The 23,555-nt window shown below is 41.6% G+C and overlaps 1 protein-coding gene across 1 annotated transcript; it reads left to right on the top strand.

Moving 5' to 3' along the window:
* Positions 1–15,916: 15,916 nt before the first annotated feature.
* Positions 15,917–21,118, top strand: pou4f2 (POU class 4 homeobox 2). The gene is made up of 3 exons (XM_085276557.1): positions 15,917–16,026; positions 18,653–19,666; positions 19,991–21,118. The coding sequence occupies exons 2-3, from the start codon at positions 19,445–19,447 to the stop codon at positions 20,918–20,920; spliced, it is 1,152 nt and encodes a 383-aa protein (XP_085132683.1). The 5' UTR covers positions 15,917–16,026; positions 18,653–19,444; the 3' UTR covers positions 20,921–21,118.
* The last annotated feature ends 2,437 nt before the right edge of the window (positions 21,119–23,555 follow it).

Genomic DNA, 23,555 nt, shown 5'->3' with positions numbered 1-23,555 from the left:
CACACTCGCCACTGAAGCGCAGCATGTTGAGTAATTCCCTTTGATAACTGACCTGATATGGTCTGCTGTATGCATGATGGCAGTACTTGGAAACAGATGTAGCATGTTGACGATCAATGTCTGTCCTTTCAACACAGTAATTTGTAAGGCCTGAGAATGGCTGAGTAGCTCAGGCTACTGCTGCAGGATGCCCACTGGAGTGAGTGGCCACTCATGTATGCCTTTTAAAGTTACACTCCATCCATCCAGACAAGACCCAGTCTTAGATTTAGTTGTGTGGATGGAGGCAGCACTATAACAAAAAAAAAATCATTGTGGAGTGTGGTGGAATTGTAGGATTCGATGAAGCTTCAACACACCTCCTCTCTACCTCCATCTCTCCCAGCTGACTGGATATGAATAATTGACCCCATAGTCTGGGCCCCTGCTCATTACTGGGGGAAGTGTCGGCCTGGTTTGTGATGCTATGAGGGAAGGTGCGAGCGCCCACTGTCCGGCTTGGTTTTCCCCTCTACCTCTGACCACACACCAGTCCTTCATCTTTAATGGCCTGTGCCGTGATCGGACATCCAGCCTCTCCAACCTTCCAGCCTTGCCCAGTTCATCAAGAAGGTGAACGGTTGGGCAGCAACACATCTACTGCCAGAGAGGAGTTTTTCAAGAATTCTTAAGAACTCTCTTGTGAATTTAAGGAGTTTTGGGCAGGATTATCAAAGGGTGCAGAGAGGTAGACAGGGGAGCGAACACTGACATCCAGGAAAGTTCTGTGGGAAAGTTTTCAGGTACACACTCAAACTAGAAGAAAAGTATTCATGGTCTTAAAGTGAGAGTCCTGGCTATTTTGATAAAAGTTGAAAAAGTCACCCAAAGAAAAGTTGTGCACAGAGCAACACGATGCCATTCCAAATAAATGGTAAATGGCCTGCATTTGTATAGCGCTTTTCTAGTCCATAGGACCCCGAAGCGCTTTACACTACATTCAGTCATTCACACACACTTTCACACACTGGTGATGGTAAGCTACACTGTAGCCACAGCTGCCCTGGGGCGCACTGACAGAGGCGAGGCTGCCGGACACTGGCGCCACCGGGCCCTCTGACCACCACCAGTAGGCAAACACGGGGTTAGTATCTTGCCCAAGGATATTTGGCATGCAGCCAGGATGCAGCCTGGGATCGAACCACCGACCTTCTGATTAGTGGCTGACCTGCTCTGCCACCTGAGCTACAGCCACCCCGAAATAACCAACAAATGATAAAACTGAACTCAGGCAAATGTGACGTTTACTGTGCTTCACCTACTGTGAGGTCACCATATGAGCCATTTATTACTACAGTGCATTGAATCTGAAACATTTGTATCCAGATAGGAGTGGCAGTGAAGACAGTAGCCACTAAACACTGGTAAGGAAAACAATAGTTGATGGGTTGTACCCTAATACATCAATCAGACAAGTCAGTCCTCTCAGCTCCCTGCAGAGAGATCCGTGGGACGCAAAAGAGGGACCACACAAAACACAAATGAGAAGCCACAGTATGGACTGATGCATGATGAGCAACCAAATTAGATAGAGAGAAGGGCTGACTGAGGAAGATACATATGGCTTAAGACAGTAAATTAGTGCGTTGGAATAAATGTGGTATTGTGCTTGTACGTATAGGATTTTTTTCAGTTCAATGTTTCACTTCAGTTTGGGTCTTTTGTAGGCCTGTTGAACATACAGTGCGTGCATTTTCACACAAAGATTTTAAACACAAATGGTATATCATAAAAAATAATGCCTCTCTTCTAAATGAACGTTGTCCTATATTTACCCCGGACTCTATAGTAAAAAGAGCTTTACCTGAGCATATGTCTAAATATTAATTATACACACAAAGTGTTATGTGGTTTGCAACATTATCTCAAATCATTCCAATCTCCAAAAAGAAAATATCACAAGTTAGTTGTGCAAACAATAAAAATAACTTGTGTTCACACTGCCCCGAGACGTTACCTCTTGAGGTCATGAAAAAGAGGATACTTTGATATTTTTACACTGCCTTAAACCCCTTAAGGAACAGGCCTCCAATGTTTGAGAATTATTTTTATAACAAATCCCTACAAATTATGATCAAAATGGACTGCCACATTACTTGTGCGTTATGTCTATTTTGTTGTTTGTAAATACATTTTTGCTGAACAAGTTTCATTCCAGTGGCACTAAAAATTTACTGAAACATGTTTTCAATCATACGTGTAATTAAGTGTTCTTCAAACAGCGATGGTAATAGTTCCTGTAATTGATTATTTTGTCTCATACAATAAATATGTAGCTTACAAAGAAGACGAACAATAAATGTTTTTATTATTAATTCGTTTGTTGTTTATGAACAGCCATCTCACTATATTTAGAGGCATAATGAACATAAAAGAAATAACAGAATAGGTTTGCATTCAAGTTTGTGCTGCAGGCCTGGCAAACCCGTAAGGCAGATATTCGCTAGTTAAACTAATACTTAGAAGATAACTTTAGGATGCTAGCAGTCAATTAAAACATTAGCAGTGTGCTAAACTAAAATATTTAAATATTGAGAACCAAAAAAGTGTCCTTGTGTCTCGTTTAAGGGGTAAGCTGACACAACTGGCAAGCTAGTCTGAGCCATCAAAAAATGCAACTGCTAGCTATTTGATAAACAAGACTTTAAAGTAAAATTCTAAGTATTATAAATTATAATAATTTAATTCCTTAGTTATGCTAATTTTACTGTTAACAACATTGATTGTTTGAGCGTAACAAACAGAATTTGTTTTTACTTGCAGTGTACTCGCTCCATGTTTGGCACCCTAGCTTACTTAGCAAACACTAAAATGTCAAAAAATACTAATACTTAAAAACAAATTTTAAAATCAGAAACTCTGTAGCCAATGCCATAAACACCAGCATGCTATATGTGTACAAAAATACTGCTCAAAATGCCAAAAAAACAAGCAAACCTTGGCACTGGCACTTCACGAACAAGAAAATCACAGGTAATTGTTTTCAAACAAGGTATTTTCTCTATGCAAGCTTTTGTTCACCACTGGGGAAAAAACTTGCTATTAATAACCTAAAATTTCAGGTTAGTGTGTCGACATTTTGCCTTATTCAGATGTGACATTTGACATTTAGAGAAATGTAACTCAAAACTGAGATAATAACACAAAATTGTGAGACTTGCTGCTTCTACAAGGACCGTTAGTGTGTTTTTGTGCTTGTGTGGATAAAAGTAAAACATGTTTTTAATATAATTTCTAGTTACATATTTATTTATATATTTGCTTTCAAAGGATTTTGTAAAATCACGTGAACCAACGTGTCACCAGATATCACCCTTACAAAGTAAAAATGATAATGAGCGAAGTTCCGTATACGTAAGTCTGTTACTATATATGTTCTTTACTTATATCCAACAATTAATTTGGTTTTATATCAACAGTAAATTTCTAATAGCATTTATTAACAAGGATATCACCTTGCAAAAAAAAAAAAGATAGAAGAAGAAAGGCAAAAACACCTCAAATTCATACCTCAAAAATTCATTTCCAAGCATCACACCCAACACATTCAGCACAAAATGAGTGAGTGGCACAAGTTTCAGTCCATAGAAACAAAGAATAGCGAGGTGTCTTACCCACAATGTGGATGAAAGAGATTATCAGAGCTGCTCCTGGTTGTTTCATTGGTCGCAGGCAGCCAAGGATTGTGGAGGAGAATATCGCAGAGCTGTCATTGTGTTTTCAGGGAGGGAGAGAGGAGGGAGACATATTGTTTGAACTGCGAGTAAACGCTGTGAAAATGGCGGAGCTGGCATATTTACACCCATGGTCCGTGGGGGGATTACATGCAGCGTTTTTATGTCATCCGTTTGACAGCATCATCTAATGGAGGTTTTGAAGGTTCCCTCTCATTAGCTGAGTCGGCCCGGCACTTAACGCTTTGAGTTTATAAAGACAATAGCTGCCAAACCACTGGGCCTTTAACAAGCAACAAAGGAGAGGTTAACAATCAAAGAGCCGATGTGTGTTTGCCAAACTTGAGTGAAAAGTTGCCAGCTCGCAAATGACAGCTGGAGTGTCCCCAAAAGAACCTAAATGCTTATAAGTGAAAAATAACGTCAGTGTTTCGGGGCTTTAGATGTTTTAGTAAGTGTAACTGATGAAATCTAACAACAGTTAAACAACAGGGTTTTTTTGTAATGTTTAGTCCTGTGAAAAAGGTGGGATGTATCGGTTAGATTTAACTTCTTTGTCCAAAGAAATTATATCACAGTCTGGCTGTAGAGAAAAATAATTATGACAAATGCCACTAAGGTATTCAGCCTCGAGCAAACAACATCTACTTTATCACTTTGTTTCCAGTCTTTAGTAAGACCATGCCCCCCATTAGACACTGTTTGATATAGAGGCACTATAAAGTATTTAAAAGCACCTCGAGGTCAAGATATGTTCTTGCATGTATAGATGCAGAAAAACAGGAACAGTGCTGGAAACCGTGGTTATTTTTATTGTGTAATACAATAAGCATGTGGAAATAAGCTTGTGCCACAGCATATGTCCATCCAGTTACATTAACTTGATGATTAAATCTGTTCCAGCACATCCCAAAGATTCTCAATGGGGTTAAAGTCTGGACTCTCTGTTGACCAATCCATGTGGGAAAATGATGCCTCATGCTTCCTAAACCACTCCCTGAGCCTGATGAATCCTGGCATTGCCATCTTGGAATATGCCTGCACCATCAGGCTCTAAAAATCCTACTGATGGAAAACCTAGCTGATGGTCATTTAACTAGCTGGGTAATCTAAACTTTTGAGCACATGACACTGATTTCTTTAGATCTTGAATCCAATTTGAAGGCGCTTATCTGTCTAACTTCCAGGCTATTGTGTCTACAAATTATATACATTAATACATAATTGTAGACAAATCAGACTTTCGGAGTTACCTTGAGCTTGATGTTCACTTTGAAAGAAGAAAGGGTATTTTTAATTATTCTTCAATTTTTTTAAGAATATAAAACTAATTGTTCAAATAGGAAATGACATAATCATCATCAGTTTTAGGTAACAGAATAGAGAAGCAGCAAAGCAACACTTTTGAAAAGCTCAACCCTGTCAGGTCTCATTTTTAAGCCATGTTGATAAATGACTGTAGCTCTAAATAGTCTGTTTTAATGTGAATGGTTTGCATGCGTCTCTGAAGCCAGGGAGGTTAATTTTAAAAAGCCAGCACGTGGTTGGGGAGTTATGGTTAGACCTCACAGCGTTAAGCCACAGAATGTTTGGAGTTTACATATGAATCAGTCACATCTACAAATGGTAAGCATTGTATGATACTAAAAAAGTCTACCCAGGTAAAAGCCAGAAGCCAGAAAAACAAAGATTCAATATTTTGTTTGATGATCTAAAAGAAAATTAGGGGGGGAAAAAACAAGCTTTAAAAGGCCTCTTGTCTTTCTCCTGAAAGCAGCACAACAACCTGCTTGTGTTACAGCCTCTCTCGCTCTGACGTTTAGACACAGCAAAGTATTCACCCACCAATTACCCACAGAACCCCTTTCTCTCCTTACAGCCGGGGCCCCTTTAAAAGGGAACAAACAATAACAACAGTGAAAGCTCCTCAACTAAAAGAGACACATTATAATGCGGGCAGACATAAGAACGAAGGGTGTGGAAAGACCGTGCATTGATAGAGATGAAATTGAACTTGATTAAAAAGCAAACAAAACAAACCCCGTACAAAACACAAACACTCTGCGCACTTTGTGAATGGGACTGCGCAAAGCTAATATGTAGCTCCCTGAAATGCTCCTGAGGAGGTGAGATGAAAAAGACAACTGTTTAAAAGGAGAGATCGTCTTCTGTTTGGCTGACATATTTACACAATTATGTGCGGGATCCAAAGCAGCGCAACCGGCATTTCTCCTTCTCGACAAGTCACAAGAAGTTTACTTTCCTCACCTCTTCCTTTACCTTCGTGTCAGGTTGATTAAATGAGAGCGCGTGACATAGATCTGCAGAATAATGCCGTCTGGCAGAACAGTGTCGTCATGTTTCCTGATGGAGGTTCGCTGACTTAACTCTCCATCAATTAATCTTAAGACAGTTACACGCACACTCCGCGACACTTGTGATATCTTAAAATGTGGTTTTGATTGATTATTTCCACCGGCAGCCCTCCAAATTAGAGCTAATCTTATTGCTTCATTCACATTATGAACTAGTATAAACGAAATCTTCTCTCGGTTTCACATTCATTCCTACAACTTAATTAGAAGCATCGCACCTTGTCTTGTTTAGCGATCAGTTGCCGTTGCGGGTGGATGTGTCACCAGCTCATAATGAAGGAGTCTGTGCAATAAAAGCACAGTAGAATACACGGCATTGCACATAATGCTGCGAGCAATTAAGTTCAGTCAAACAAAAAAGGCCTTATACATATTCACTCCCTCCATTGAAATCCAAAGGAATTCCTAAGTCATCTTCCATGTCTCTGAGGCATTCACTTACAATGGCACTTTTATCATATGCTTATCAGTGGTGGCCCCTCTCTTATAGAGCTCGATCTTTTGGCCCCTCAATCACGGAGCATATTACTCCTCTGTCAGAGCAAAGCACTTCCTAACGACAGGGAAGCCAGCTGGGACTGAGGAGAGGGCAGGAGGCACATGCATTAACATAATAATCCAACCACACTCCCACAGGCCCCAGGGCCAGACAGCATATTAGGTAGGCCCCCCTCGTGAAGGTCCTTGCAGAGAAATAAAGCTGCTTTATGGCGAGCCTGTCAACCTGTAGCAAAGGCAAGGATTTACCTGTGCTAATTGTTGACTGAGAGCGAACCGCGCGGCGCCACCAGCAGCACAGAGAGATCTTGTTGCGTTCACAAAAAAGGCTAAGTGCTGGCTAATGTGAGGTGTAACTTAACCTACTTCTGAATATCTCACGACGGATTAAAGAGAATAAGTAAGGCTGTTTCTTTCTCTCCCTCTCTGCGCGCAGTTGCTTTGTTGCCTTCTGCAATGCATCGCATTGCAACACAACATAACCCAGTAGCCTGACACATATTTCTGAGTATAGGAAGCATCTCCTCGCCTCCTCATATTTACTGAAGCGAAATGCGGAGAGACATAAGCTTTGAGGACAAGAGAGACCGAGAGGGGAGAGAATAAGGGGGTTGGGTGTTGGTTCCGCAGCCTTCCCTGTGGCATAAACTGGGGAGTGTTAGCAGCATGCACTGAGGCCTATAATCCTTTGCACTGGGGTCCCATGGTACCTTGTGTGGCCTGCACATTTCTAACCACATGAGACATTTACTATCATTGCATCAAAGCTGTCGTAATAAAGCCATGCAGCTTTATTGCACCGCTTACGCCTGGAGACACGACAACAAAAAGCCAACACACCAGCAGCAAGAGAAAATGTGGAATAAGAGACTCGAGTTCAGCCAGTCGGAGAAACTTCAACTTCTGCCAAACCCAATTCGGAGTCACATCGAGGGGTGGAAAAGCAAGGGTTCACTCAGAGAAGAGAGTCAGCAAGTAATGTATTAGGAAAGCTGTAGCAAAGGGCTGTGTGGAGCATTTTCATTGGAAGGCCTGTCTAGCACAGTCTGTCTGTCAGAGCACCTCTAATGTGAATGTCCCACTGACTGCTGTTAGGCTGTCAGTCGCTGGTTGGGGTCCTTGACTGAAGACACTCACTAACAGTTCACACACAGTAGCACCTCAGTAGCAAGAGTGAGGCAGCTGTGGAAGAAGAGAGGAGTGAAGAGAAAAAGGATCTCCACAGATCATTTTGATCAGGAGACAAGGTGAGAGTGAGGTATACCTCTCCCCCCCAAGCCCCCGCCCCATGAAACGACAACTCTCTAATTGGTGGAAAGGGAAGCCTGTCCGTGGCCGTGTGCGCTCTTAGATCTCTCCCAGGACAGCCAAAGCAACGTGCCAATTACTGCCAATTGTTGGCCTGTGGTTGAGATGTGGACAGTTGTCCACATGGAATAAGAGTGAAGGCCTGGCAAACGCTGCTGCTGATGCTAATATGATATAACAGCGATATAAAATGGCACGGTTAGACCACATACTTTCTTAAAAATAAGCTATTAGCATTTGTTAAACACACATCATTTTGATTTAACTTGTTAATGACCCCTTGAAACTAAAATAAGTTCAATATAAGGCACTAGGAACACGTGGAGCGTAAACACTTGAAGCTAACCGTAATCTCGACCACCGAACTGAGCCTGCACTTTTTTAACAGCCCAAATAAAGCCCATGTTTAGCCCGGCCAGCAGACCATTATGGGGGTCTTTCTCGGCAGAAGTGGAACCTACACTTGCTTCATCCATTATCCATTAGCCGCCCATCATGGTGTAGGTCAGAGCTGGAGCACAAACTCTCCGAGCAGTCGCACAGAAGCCAAGAATAAGGGGCTCTAACAACTCAGCTCATCCGCTGCTCATAACAAGGAAGCCAGAAAGCGTAGCAGAGAGGAGGGAAAACAGTCATAATTCTCGTTCAACTAAAAATCACTATAATGCTCTTTAATTGTGTAGGCAAAAAATCTTTTCAAAAGAGCATGGTAATTTTACCCTGTTAAATTATTCAGCGCACATTAATAACAGTTGGGGCCGGGGTGGACGAGAGCGGCTGTTTTAGGAATGATGAGCTGCTGGAGCTGGGAGACAGGATCTCACTAAGGCAGTTTTAAGCCTCGTTTTAAAGTTACATTTTCAAGTAAACGACGTTAAAAAAAAATGACCCGGAGTAACCCCGAGTGTTGGCGCAGAGCTTTAAATACACTTTAAAAGACGTCTTTTTCTGGGGAGAGGCATCAAGTTCACAATGAGAAGTTAATTGTGAGTAGGAAGTGGAAATCAAAGAACATACTCGAGTATTTTTGGTTCCTCTGTTAATTGGCTGCATAGTTTAACCTGCACAATTAAGGCGATCCTCAATTAATCGTTATAGGATTATATAAAGGGTTGCTGTCTAAAGTTGGAATGCGCCTTGAGCTAAAACGTAAAATATACCCATGTTATCTTAACCTTCATTAAAAGCCAGAAGTGCTAGAAGCTGGGGTTTTCTTTGCTGGTTAATAATTTGCAACAGTGAGAATCACAGTGGAACAAGTAAAGTATAAAGAAAAAGGTCATAACCAAGATCTGATGAAGGGCAGTGCGCACAATGTGCTATAAGGGATTTCATCCAGCAGATAGCACGTTCAAGAGAGCAATGCAAATGAGAATTTGCATGAACTATGCACCAGGAAAGGTAATATACATAATTGAGGAAAGGGTGGGAGGGGATTGGGGATAGCTGGGGTGTGGGGGGTTCTCCATCAAATACGGACATGAAGCAACACTTTCTGTACTTAATAATTAATATAATACAATGCACACACACATTGCAAGGGTTACATGTCATCCATCCGTTGAACAATGACTTTTAAGTGCACTAGAACATAGCGAGCCAGACAAAATATGCACAAATGTGTGCACGATGAAATACGCCTTCTTTCCCCATAAAGATGAAGTAAAAAAAAAAAAAGAAGAGAAAAAAGCAACAAACGCCTTCCCTAAGCAGAGAGAACTATTCCTCTGAGTTCAAAGTCAGGGGTCTACTCTAAATATTTGTGTATTAAACATAACAGCAAAGATGGAATAAATGGAGGGCTCGAAAAAGAAGTGCACGGCCTGCAGGAGAAAACAGCACAGCGCTGCAATGCTTCTTAATGTCAGCTCGACTAACACAAACAACCATGAAAAACAAGCCAGAGCTTCAAATCTTGTTGAAAGTATCAGCATTGCTCAGAAGCATGGTCCCTGCAATTCATACTTGTGCTGGGAACATTGATGGAACTGGTCTGGTCTTTGCAGATAAAGCATCACCTTCTGTCTGTTTCAAAAATATATATAATAAGACAAAAAGAAGCTCTTAGAATTGAGCCACTAATGGCAGTTACGCCTCAGCTGAATCGGTTCAGTGTCCTTACATGCACAGCTTTCGAGGTATGCATCAAGGACCAGTCTAAGTAGGCACTGTGCAGCATGATTAAATCTAAAAAAGGCTGACTCTTACTCAGTTTGTTTGTTTATTGAGGCAAGTCAGGGGGTGCTCTGAGCCTCAGAACTGCATTTAAAGCTGATCTGGCTCCTTCAGACAGCGCTGCATCCGACTTCCTGTTGTCGACTCGCAGTTGCCACAGAAAAAATTGCTGCTGCAGCCTTAGACAACCTACCATACTTTGTATGCCGAAAGAAAAGAGTTAATTAGAAATACAAATTCTCCCAGATTGTTATTAATGGGAACTGTAGAGTAAGCAACACATATTTTGTGCCCATAAGTAATTCTCAGGTATCTTTGATCTGTGGCCCACAGCGGATGCTGCTGCGTGCCGCTGTCTGGCTTCTGGGATTCTGCCAGCGCCAGACATCTGGCTACTTTGTTATCATTGGCTGATCTGCTCCCGGGAGGCCACTCTTGTGACACCAGGCAGAGAGTGTCCTGGCAAGGAAAATTATCAGCACATTTTGAGTGGATTAGAGTTCCAAAGTGGTCTTCAAATCTCTACAGGGGTCTAGAGAGCCATGCTCTACTGGGGGCTCCTCAGGGCTCTGTTTTGACACCACTGTTGATTTGAAAGGCAGCGAGGGTACGGCTCCCACTGTTGCATCTCAGGATTCAGGCAACATCTTAGGAAGTGGGGGGAAAAAAACACCCCAATTATGATCTGTCAGATGTAGGGAGAGGCGGGGGGAGGCACCAAAGACTTTTCTTGATTAGTGTGGAAATTCTGCGTAGCAGCAAATGTTTGTACTAGATTGGAGTATGTCGCTTATACTCCGGTGTCATGTCTGGCAAAAATACATTAAGCCCGCATTCATTTTTTACTTACTAATGCAGTTTTGTTGTTCTTCAGATTCTGCTGCTGAGAAATTTCACATTCATAATACCTTTTGCCTTGAGCTTTTTATATATATCTTTTTCAACTCTAAGGGAGTTAAATACGACTCCATCTCAGAGGTTGTGTCTGACAATCCGTCACACAAAACACTTAGAGGTCAAAGAAAAGAATGCTGCCTAAGCACTGGCTTAGTGGAGGGAAAAAAGCCATGATGTGACAATCTGAACCTTATTCACAGAATTGATTGAGGTATCGTGTCTTCTCCCTTTTTTCTCTTGGCGTTTCCATTTGTGAATACAAAGCTGCGGTGACCCATAAATATTACATGGTGTGGAGATGCAAAGCAGGAATTAATGACTGGTGTGTGTGTGTCTGTGTGTGTGCGTGTGAGAGAGAGAGAGCGTGCGTAAGGCAGGTCCCTATGGGATTCTGCTTAGACAGGCGGGCATAGTGAGGGTGTGGTCTCTCTATCTCTGTCTCTCTTGCACACAATGTAGGCTGTATTTTTTCCCTCCACTTATCCACTGGGATGCAGGATTTTTGGCCAGTGTGCTAACCTGCTGTCAGTAGGCCTGAGATTGCATTGCACTGTATGTTCACTGACTTATCCACTAAATTAATCCCGATAATTCGACACGGAAACAGGGCTAAAGCTTTAAAGTCACAATGTTTTGGTCCTGCTAAATGATGTGACATCATTTGCTGTTTATTATAACAAGAGTGCGGAAAGTGCTCACATCTAATGAGTTGGAAAAGCTGTCTCTCTTTTTGAAAGCTCCGTTAGCCCGAAGTTTAGCATTAGATTTGACAGCAAGTTTCATAAATAACCATTTTGTCAATTTCAGGCAATATGCATGAAGAACACGCTGATATTTTTGGAAATGGGTTGAAAGTATGACCATTTGACACTCAACAAAGTAACTAGCAGTTTTAATCAATACTGAAAGTAATCATTAGTTGCACTGTTTAACCTACACATAATAATGTACGCCTGATAAACTTGACAAGATGATCCAAACTGTGGACCGAGGCCTGATTGGTTCCATCAAAGTTTATATTAAAGGATAAGCTAACATGTCATCAGGCCACGGCGAGGTAATGACAAAGTAGTTACACGGAGATACAAGAAAGAGACTGACGAGCAGAAAAATACAGACACAGAGAAAGAGAGGCAGAGAGTGAGATCAGCTTTTCCTCTCTGCTTAGCGTGATGAATCGTTTGAGGAGGGGCCACTTGACACCTGTCACCTAACCAGCCAGGCACAATTACCTCCAGGGGGAGGACGGGGGACTTGCTAGGGAGTTGCGCATAGCTCCCAGTGAAATAGGCGAGCGTTTGAAGATCATTAGTGTTACAGGCCCTGTCTTCGTGGCCCTGTCCAACCTCCTGAATGGCTTGCTTTGATCACGGCACTGCGTTTTTGTCAATAGTATGAGTACACCGCATAAATTATAAAGTTATACACACAAAGTCAGCAGGTAAAATGCCACGCTCAATTTCTGTTTCGGCCACAGATGGGCAGATGATTGCAGGTAATGAGCATCATCATCATCATCATCACGATCATCCGTCTGCAACCAATAATGTGCGGTGGCCGAGCTCTCATGTTGCTATTATGTTCAGGCCAATAGCTTTGGAAAGTGGCACTCACATGTTTTTATAGCGAAAGAGAAAAAAATATCAGTGAAGGGTCTCAGAAAAAAATCTCAGTCTTGTGTAGCTGTGAATCCAGATTTCTCCTGCCATGAAAGAGTGAGAAATTAGGCTAATGTGTATTTTTAATCAACCAATTTAAAGATGTATTTTACGTTTTTTGGGCAGTTAATCGAGAGGTCCGTGGTTCGATCCCTGGCTGCTCCAATCTGCATGTCGAAGTATCGTTGGGCAAGATACTGAACCCTGAGTCACCCCCCATGTGAGTTTGTGAATGCTTGATGAATGAGTGGTTAAATGGAGTAGGAAAGCGCTATACAGAGTAGCCCATTTGTTTACAGTGGGGCAGGTAAATGTGACAAAGTAAATAATGTGAGGCTGTTAAAGACGAGGTTAGACCGGTAATGTTTTAAAAATCTCTAAATAAAATATAATTACTGCAAAACTGGAGTCATGATAAATAATAAATATTATATATATAAAGGTAAAATCCTCAAACATGCACAGCTTAAAATCACTTGGATAACTGGATTCATATAAATAATATGAGCACAAACAGAAAAAAAAAATCCACATCCTGTATATGTTGATGGTGAGTTCAAGATTAAACAGTATAGACAATTTCACAGATGACAGACATTCAGATATGTCACACAACGCACAACTGCCGCAGCACGCCCCTTAAGTATTGTGTTTCGCAGTGCACTGCAGCGGTTTCAGCGAAGACATGATCATTATAGCTGATGAGGCAAGGGCTTCGGATGATGACAGCGTGACAGCAGAGAGCTTTTTAATTTGTCGGATCAGATTGTGACACGCTCCATCACAGGATGGAGGAAATCTTTTTATTTGTGCAGAAGACAGTGGGGGAAAGGAGGTCAATTAGCATCAGCCATTAGACAACTCAGTGACAAGCAATATATTACTGTGCGGGACAGTCAAACTAATGAGAGAGGCAGCAGAAATGTTCATCCAGGTCAGACACAATTCTACAACCAGCCTGGTACATTAATCACTTTGTATAGCGGTTGACATATGCATTCTTCTCCTCATGTGCACTGCCTTCCTCACCAGCACCTTTTCTGCCATTTGAAGTCTCAAAGGAATGACTGTCATGTCAAATATTATCCTACAGAGCCGTGTGAGTCGATGATAAACCAAACGGATTCAGTTTACAGTTAAAAAAAACAACAAATGTGCTTTGTTACATATGTAAAATTTTGTTCATTCTGTCCCATTATTTAAGGTTAATCTGCAAAATGTGGTCAAAACTGTAGGATACGTTACCAGATGTGAGGATGACCACGCATTTTTAGAGCTCACAAAGCCTGCCTACACTGTGATCTTTGCCAAAAGCAGCATGAAAGAAAGGATCTCATTTTATCAGCAGAGGCAGTCTCAAAGTGAGTTTTTTTTTTCTCTTTTCCCTTTGCCAGGCAGGCTTTATTTGACTGACTGTCAGGTATCACGCTCCTCTCTCGATATTGATCTGAAGTACCTAAAGGTATGTGACATCATTATGAGGCTTGACCTTATCATCTGCTGCCCTGCAGCCTATAGGCAGGGCTGGGCCAGAATCTAATGCCTCTCCCCTAAAGGTTGGCATCTGGTGCGTAATAGGGAAATTGGTGCTGGTGTTATTTGTTTTCCTGACCTCTTAGCCTGAGGTTGACTTCACTACTACACCAGGTTAGCTGGTTTTGCTGTTGGCAGCAGTAAAGGAATCAACAGAAAGTGATGAAATTAGCAACACCGGTGTAATGTAAATGTACAAATAAATAAACAATGGAAATAATTGTGGAGTCTAAAAAGCACCATTTTACCATGTTTCTATATTTGAAATGAACGTGTGCAACGTGAAGGGTGATACTTTCAATGGTGTAACCCTCATATGATTATCAGCTGACTCTGTTGTTTTTGTTTTTCAGCCTTTACGAATCACTAATAATTTGGTTCATTCTCACAGCCTTCATCAGTTTCAGTCATTTTTATCTAAACAGCTCAGAAATCAAGTGTAAGACAGGATGCATCTGAATCAGCTGCACATTTATACACTAAGAAGACCCAAAATATCTCCAAGAGAAGTCGGAGACCAAAACAGAGCTAAAAGAGAGACTGTAGGGTTAAAAATAACACAGTCACGTCCTACAACTGCTCGTGTGTAAACAACCGTTTGCCTGCACATTTGCCCGCTTTTTAAAGTTAACATGTCAGATCTTGTTCCACTGACCCCAAGCGGCAAAAGAAAAAATAGTTTCCTGCAGATTTGTAAGTCAAGTTCAGAGAAAGCCTCCTTCCCTCCAGCTTTTTGGACTGCAAAGTCATAAAAATGTCCAAATGTTTTTCTTTCTCAAACTACCCATAAAATCATTAGTTGTCATTAATCTCTGGCTCTCTTCCACAGCATGCCTTTTGTCCTGTCATTCTCCCCTCATTCCAACTAGGTCGCGGCAGATGACCGCCCCTCCCTAAGCCTGGTTCTGCTGGAGGTTTCTTCCTGTTAAAAGGGAGTTTTTCTTTCCCACTGTTGCCAAAGTGTTTGCTCATAGGGGGTCATATGATTGTTGGGAGTTTCTCTGTTGTATTATTGCAGGGTCTACTTTACAATATAAAGCGCCTTGAGGTGACTGTTGTTGTGATTTGGCGCTGTATACGTAGAATTGAACTGAGCTGAATTAAAACATAATTTGACTGTCTCGCAAACTGTTGATGCTCATACTTTGCCCCATGGAGAGATCAAATGCGCTTACAGTTGAGCTGCGATTCTGGAGCAGTTTTTGAACCCGCTTTCATTATCTCAAGTGGCGAGCCACTTGTTCCGCCTGAGAGCTACAGTACAGTGTGTGACATTTAGTAAATCCTGAAGGCTTCTACCTTTTGTTGTATGCATTTAAACAACACATTAAAGCCGGAATGTTCCTCGTGGAACCTGTCACATTTCCCAGGTAAAGCAGATGAATAAATAAAACGCTGCTTTTGGTGACTGAAACACATCCCCCCCACCCCCCACTCTCGTTTTTGTGTGTGTGATTTGCTGTTGCCTTGAGTTAGATCCTGATCTCTTTGTAGACCCTCTCCCAACAAGCATTGACCTTCTGCTCCAGCATGTAAAGAGCTCCACGAGATCAGAAAAGGTAGGGGGAAGCTGTGAATAAAGGCATCACCACTGCGAGCAGTCGAGAGACTTCATCCACTTCACTCCACACTTCTCTCCCTCTCCTCTCTGCCTCTGTCTCACAGTCGAGCTTTATCTCTGTGTTCAGTCTAGGAGCGGAGATACCTTGTTGGCGGCACAAAGGAGCGGTTCTGTAATAAAAACAGCTGTCTCTGGTGGTCTTGGTGTAATTGGGATTGTTAACGTGGAGAGCTCCTGAGGGAGGCTGAGAAGAGTATGTCTTTGTGTAAAAGCACACAGACACCTCTGCAGCACTCCTTGATTCGAATGTAAGTAAGAGAGTGAGGAGGAGGAGGAGGAGGAGGAGGGGAGAAAAAAAGCAAACAAGTCACCTGAGTTATATCAAGCCTTGCTGCATGTGCTCCCTGTTTTACTTTTTGGCTTTACTTTTATTTTTAGATGGAGCAGATTTATTTATATATGTATGTAGCAAAGATCCTTGAAGTGCTAGAAATCTTTTTTTCTTTTTTCTTTTTTTGCACAATTACACTGAGGCTATATGTTTTTAAAGGCAAGGTATGTGCAACTTAAACAACTATGTGTTTTTTTCCCTAATAGCAACATTGCCTCAAATTACTGTATCAGTGTGATGATATAAATGGAGGGAAAACTATTTAAAACTGGAGGAGCATTTGGCTAACTATATGAAAATGTTGAAAAAACTCATATTTACACATCAAAATATTTTCACAGTGTAAAAATAAAATTGAAAAAATCAGAAATGCTATTCTGATTAATGCATTTTATTTTCTTTAATAAAATATTGTCGTGAGTTAGATGTAATAATTTATTTATTGTTGATGAATGATTAAAGATAAAAATTGAAATGCTGCACATAATGTGTTGTTTATAATTAAAAATTCTATAAATAAAAAAAAGCAAAACAGTAATACGTTAAACCAATACAGTAAAACAAATATAACAGCTTTAAAAAGAAAAGGGGGGAAATATGTGGAATCGCAGCTTAATTGTGTTTCTGTTTGCCATGACAGACCCTTCAAAGGTAATTCTGTTAAACATTCTGACACTGTGTCCTCCCTCAAACGTGAGAAAGCTGTTGGCAAAGGAAGTAAAAGCCTTAGGTATGTGAACACACTCGCGAAAGTGTTGAAAGTGCACTTCAAAGTCAATTGCTTGGGAGAAGCTGGGGCTGATTTATTTGACTTAAGATATACTTTTTTGTGTGTTTCATTGTGGATGAAATTTTCATACACCGATTTAGAGGTGGTGAAATATAAATGATTTCTTTAAAGTTTCATCATAAATCAGTCTGTCGGTGTATGTGAGCAGACACTGATTGCTCCTTGATGTCTCCCGAGCCTGATCTCTGTCTCCCGAAGTCTGGAGGTGGCTCCAGCAGCGCCTGTTGTCCCGCTGGGGAACAACATATTTCTGCAGCTGGATGGCTCTCTTGCAGTGTGCAGCAACACCAACAGGCTTGTTGTGGCAGCCATGGGGACATATTAAACGTATGTGCGCATTAGAAAAAAAAACAGCGAACATGGCATCGAGTCGCTTGCAAAGACACACGCTGTATTCAGGAAAGCGCGTTTTTAATCGCGGCTGTAATATCTGTATTTTTAAAAAATGAAGCTGCAGACACAAAGCAGAGCGGCGAGATGTAGACTTTAATTATAAGAATGAGAACAGACTTAATGTTCTTTGAAAAAGGAAGTGATTAAATGTGGAATCCCGAACATTTGATATTAGTAACACATTTAAGGAGATGAGTGATCTTTTCAAACACATCATCGCCTTACACCTGTCACAAGAAGTGTGACAGGTGTAAGGCCGAGTGTCTCTGTCTATCTCTGTCTAAACACAGATTTTTATATATATATATATATATATATATATATATATATATATATATGTATATATATATATATATATATATATATATATATATATATATATATATATATATATATATATATATATATATATAAAGATTGAATATTTCCACTCTCCTTTAGCTTAGGCTATATATATATATATATATATATATATATATATATATATATATATATATATATATATATAACGATTGAATATTTCCACTCTCCTTTAGCTTAGGCTACTTGGAAAACAATTAGCTGTTTCTATAGACGGAGCCATATTAAATAAATTAGGCACCCCTTGTTAATTACAACGTGATTAAACGTTTTAATTACGTTACCGATAATGTGGCGTAATTAGCAAAGAGATAAGATAATAGGCTGCTATGACAAGTGTGTGGATTTACAATTTAACGGTGTTCATTACTTTAAAAGGAAAAATCCACTTTTATTGTCATTCATTAACGTGCAGCCTTTACGCATAGATTCCAACGTAGAGGAATAACAAAAAAAATTCATTAGGTACAATTCGTGATTCTTCAGGTATTTTCTTTTTTTTCAAGATTACAAAATATGGTTATATATTTAGTATAATTTCATATGATTTTTACTTTGGATGCTAAGATAGTAATCGAGTCACTTGCCATTCCTGTTTCAAAACTCTGTGCAACCTTTAGTTATCGTAGTAATCAGTTTTTTCCCCTTTACTATAGCGGAAAAACTTGTGTAAAGGGGAGCTGTCCCTGTCCGTCGTGATAATTTACTCCCATTGCTCCCTCCGCGTTCAATATTTCCATGTAATTTTTTAAATTCAAGATTTTAAAAATATATAAATATTTTCTGTTACAACAAACCGGGATTCCGACTTTTATTGGACACGGTGTTGGTAACGAGGTGTTGGTGGTGTTGGTGATGAAGTAGATTCATTTGAAATAAATGCCTTGTTGCAGACTGCCCATGCGCAGAGTCCCCAGCGGCGGCGGCTGTGGTGGTGGTGGTGGTGGTGGTGGTGTGGCTAATGAAGAATAATAAATCATGAAAGGGTTTTTTTTTTCAGGTGCGCTCAAAAGGGTGTGTGTGTGTGTGTGCGAGTGTGTGAGTGAGTGAGACACTGAGAGCGCTGTAGAGAGAGAAGGGAGAGGGTGTGTGTGCGCGCGTGTGTGTAAGAGAGAGAGAGAGAGAGAGGCGGAGAGAGACTCAGTCTGCCCTTCGCCTCAGAGCAGAGGCAGTTCGGGTCCCCGCAGCATTCAACGTAGTCGAAGAGGTACAATACAGAGACTGTCATCGCCATTACTTCTCACTTACGGTCATATCAAGACGGAAACTTTTGAGGGGAAAAAATAAACAGGTCAACGAGAACGGCAACAGTTTTCAAACTTGAAGTATTTTTGGAAATCCTAAGAGACGGAGAGAAACTTTTTTTTCTTGCTGGCGTCGTTGATGAGGAGCTCTGCCAAAAATAATCCAAGGCACACAACAACAACAACAAAGAAAACATATTGTGTAGTTGTGAAGGTGGGGGGCAAGCTGAAGGAGAAAAGGCACAAAGTGTTTTTGAACCATTACGCCACAAGTCCACAACGGGAAGAGGTATCATCGGCGCTCGGCTGCATGGTTTGTTGGCGTCTGTGATATCTCATTCGCCACAAAAAGACGAGACGCCTCTCCGTTACCTCCGCGCGCAATAATAAATAGATGTGATTCAGTGTTGGACGACCGTCTTCAGCCGACACTTTATTCGACAGTGACTTGAGATTCCTGCGAAGCAATTGGGCTTCAACTCCCGACCAGAGGAGGCGGAGTCTTAACTTATTAAAAGGAACTTGCCGAGGCTTGGACGCCCGCAAATATGATGATGATGTCTCTGAACAGCAAGCAGCCTTTTGCCATGGCCCACGCCAGCTTGCCCGAACCCAAGTACTCGTTGCATTCCTCCTCGTCCTCCACTCTGACTTCCAATGCACCTTCGTCCTCCTGCTCATCCTCCCGACACAGCAGCACCATCATCAGCAGCAGCGGCAGCAGCAGCAGCTCGGAGGCGATGCGCAGAGCCTGTCTCCCAACCCCACCGGTATGTATTCTGCATAATCACTGCTTAAAGGCACATTTTGACAGCCCACTTTTTTTTTCGTTGCTTGATGTTTTTTTCATGTCTGCACAGCAAATCACCCAACACCTCCATATTTTTTTCCTCCTCTCTGCTCAACTTATGTATTCAGTCGGCTTTGCCTTTCGTATTAATTTTTATGACCTGGGATGTTGCATGTGTCTTGTTTTGTGTGCTCCCTCCTTTTTTAGGATTTCTTTTTTTCACATTCTGGAAATGTTTTAAACCGAGGAGTGGAGGGAGAATTCCCTGCTGACAGTTATGTGTGCATTCTATTTGCAATTGCAGAGCAATATATTCGGAGGCTTGGATGAGAGTTTATTGGCCCGGGCTGAAGCTCTAGCGGCGGTGGATATAGTCTCGCAGACCAAGAGCCACCACCACCCACCACATCACAGTCCCTTCAAGCCGGACGCAACCTACCACACCATGAACACGCTCCCCTGCACGTCGTCTTCCTCCTCTTCCTCCTCGGTGCCTATCTCTCATCCATCCGCCCTGGCTGGCCACCATCACCACCACCACCACCATCACCACCAGCCTCACCAGGCACTGGAGGGGGACCTGCTGGATCACATCACCCCTGGACTGGCACTAGGAGCCATGGCAGGACCCGATGGCTCGGTGGTTTCCACGCCTGCGCACCCTGCCCACATGGCGGGCATGAACCACATGCACCAGGCAGCTATCAACATGGCTCATGCCCACGGGCTACCGCCGCACATGGGCATGAACGACGTGGACGCCGATCCAAGGGACTTGGAAGCCTTCGCGGAGAGGTTTAAGCAGAGACGGATCAAACTCGGGGTTACCCAGGCGGATGTAGGGGCAGCTTTAGCCAGTCTGAAGATTCCTGGGGTGGGCTCCCTCAGCCAAAGCACCATCTGCCGATTCGAGTCCCTCACGCTCTCACATAACAACATGATCGCTTTGAAGCCCATCCTGCAAGCGTGGCTAGAAGAAGCCGAGAAATCACACAGGGAGAAACTTAATAAACCCGAGTTGTTCAACGGCGCGGAGAAAAAGAGGAAGCGCACGTCAATAGCCGCACCGGAGAAGAGATCGCTGGAGGCCTATTTTGCCATTCAGCCGCGTCCCTCCTCGGAGAAAATCGCAGCAATCGCAGAAAAGCTGGACCTGAAAAAGAACGTGGTGCGGGTCTGGTTTTGCAACCAGCGACAGAAACAGAAACGAATGAAGTACTCTGCATGCGTCTGAAAAAAAAAAAAAACCCACCACCCTCAAAAAGACTTGGAACTGTTTAGAGATGATTTGTATCATATTTCCTATCTCACACGTTTTTTTCAATCATCGATGACTTTGTGCTTTGAACTTTGAAAAAAAAATCCTGAAATCGAACAATGACTGACAAAAAAGAAAAAGAGAGAAAAAACTCGAGAGAGAGAGAGAGAGAGAGAGAGAGAGAGAGAGAGAGAGAGAGAGAGAGAGAGAAAGAAAAAACAGATCCAGTCACGTCTTTTACTCGCTGAGAGGAAGATGTGGAGTCAAGTAAAGCGTCGTTTGACAGAGCAAGTAAGACCACTGTTTCCACACTTACTATGCTTCACCTTTTTAATGCCAACGCAGTATGACTTACAGGACTCTACGCTTTAATTTGTATTTATAATTCATTTCAAATGGTGACTATAGTTTGGGTTAGAACTCCCACCTTCCCCACCCTCAAAGTGAAAATAGCGGGGCCATTTTACTCAAAGCACTTGGTTGGTGAATATTGGTGTTTATATTTTTGGCTTATAGGATAAGCTATATCCCCCCACCCCCCTCCAAGTTCATGACAGTGCAGTCTGACATTTATTCAGGGTCCACGAGGGGGATTAAGAGGACCACACACCACTTGTTCTTTTAAGCTAATATTAGATTACTGCCAAATATCCTTGTGTAAATGAATAACTTCCTTGTCTCTCTCACACACACACACACACTTCATTTTGTGTCTAAATGTGTTATTAATTCCACTTATTTTTGTTACCACATGTGCTCAAAGTCGGGGATCTATTTTTCAAGATACCCTGGGTTTGGATTAAGTTAAGGTTAATATTATTCTAATTATTATTATTATTATTATTATTATTATTATTATTATTATTATTATTATTATTATTATGCCTCATGTGGGATTATCAAAACAGGGTGGCTTCTACAGATTTTTTCGCTATTTAAAAGAAAATTTGATTTGTCGCCGGCTACAATAAGTTTACAATCCAGCGTGGGCCGGTGTCTTATGAAGTATTTATTGAGTGAGGTCATGTTTACTTCATTATATATTTATTGGGATTTCCCCCCACCCACCCACCCCCACACTACCACCCCACCCCCTTCTCCTCCTCCTCCTCGTTTTGCTTGAGAAAATCAAATTCTGACAGCAAGTTAAGCGTGTTGTTCTGGTTTAAAGGGAAACGACTGTAAAACGTACGGTCACAAAATTGTTTTTGCGACTTTTAACGTCTGAGATGGTACAATCGAGATATATATGAGATAGTATTCTGTTTTTATATTATTTTATGTATGTTTTCCCCCCCTCTCCTGCTATTTATTTGTATAAATATACGCGCATCGTTATGGAGTCGTTGCTTGTTAAATCACCTTGTTTAAGTAATGTTTTGTTTTTGTTTTTTTGTTTTTCTTGAAGAGAAAAAGAAACAGCTTCATGGAAGTATACGTGTACAATGTAAATATTTCATTGGAACCAGTCGATGCACATAAATATATCCGTACAGGTTTTTGCTGTATTGCTGTTTAGCTGAGGTAACTTATTTCTGTAATGTATGTTGCTTTTGGTTCCCTGGTTAAATAATTCTATTAATTTATTACATCCATGTAATTTTAATTAATTAATTTATTGAACTGCAATATGTGTTTCATTAAAGAACAAACTTTAACATTTAATCGGACGTTTTTCCATGACTACACTGTGCAAAGTGGCTCTCCCAGACATATTAATATTCTTTTATTTATTCATCTATTTATTTATTGATGAGGAGGAGGGAAACGGTTTAGCTGTGGGCTACGCAGCTCTTTTTTTTCTTCTTCTTCTTTTTTTTTTTTTTTTAGAGATGGCTGGTGGATAGAGCAGACGTTATTGGAGTATTTTTACTTCAAATACCTCTCTCTTTTAAAAAAAAATGACATGACTTGTTGGTACCAAAATGTGCCCAGGTTGTTTTATTTATAACACAACATGTGGACTGTCACAGTCCTTATGAGCAAGGCATAACCACCAACCCCACTCCCTATACCCAATCTGTTCTCTGGCTTATCCGGGCAATATAAGAGCATGAGATGAATACCAAAAATTAAAATGTGAAATTGCTTTTCTTCTTCTTCTGCTTCTTCTTCGTCTTGCCTTTCTGGTTTCGCCACCCTCCTCCAGGCCTAGACATAAAGCAGGCCCTACAGGAACCACTTCCCCTCTATTCCATCAACGTTAAAGACACACGTGGCGTCTCCACTGACGTGCTGCCAGCTTATGTAGCTCACTGTTGCCTTACCTGAGAGCAAATGCTAATATTCTATTAGAGCCTAATCAGGGGGTCTGTGGAGAGCTAGATGGGTCCCTGGAGCGCAGACTTGCCAGATGTCAGCCCGCCAGAAAAACAGCTCGCCTGCCAACGTGCCCGACTCTATTTAAATACACACTCCAACATGCTTCGCTCGTGCATGCGGGCACACAGGCTTTGAAGCACAACCTTTGGTTCGTAGTTATCGTTAGATATGAGGAAGAGGAGGGTGATGTGATGTCCACATATTTTGTTGTTGTTGTTTTGTGGGGGGTCTTCGGGGCTTACTGGTCTGCTGGTTTGCTGAGCGCTGAGCAAGCGTTTCAGCACCATGG

Source organism: Mchenga conophoros, linkage group LG6 (genome assembly GCF_057382185.1).
Source record: "Mchenga conophoros isolate Kocher_MC1m ecotype Shallow Benthic linkage group LG6, M_conophoros_male_GT1.1, whole genome shotgun sequence".
NCBI lineage: Eukaryota > Metazoa > Chordata > Actinopteri > Cichliformes > Cichlidae > Mchenga > Mchenga conophoros.
Note: the sequence above shows the minus strand (reverse complement) of the source record. Positions and strands in the feature narration are given on the sequence as shown.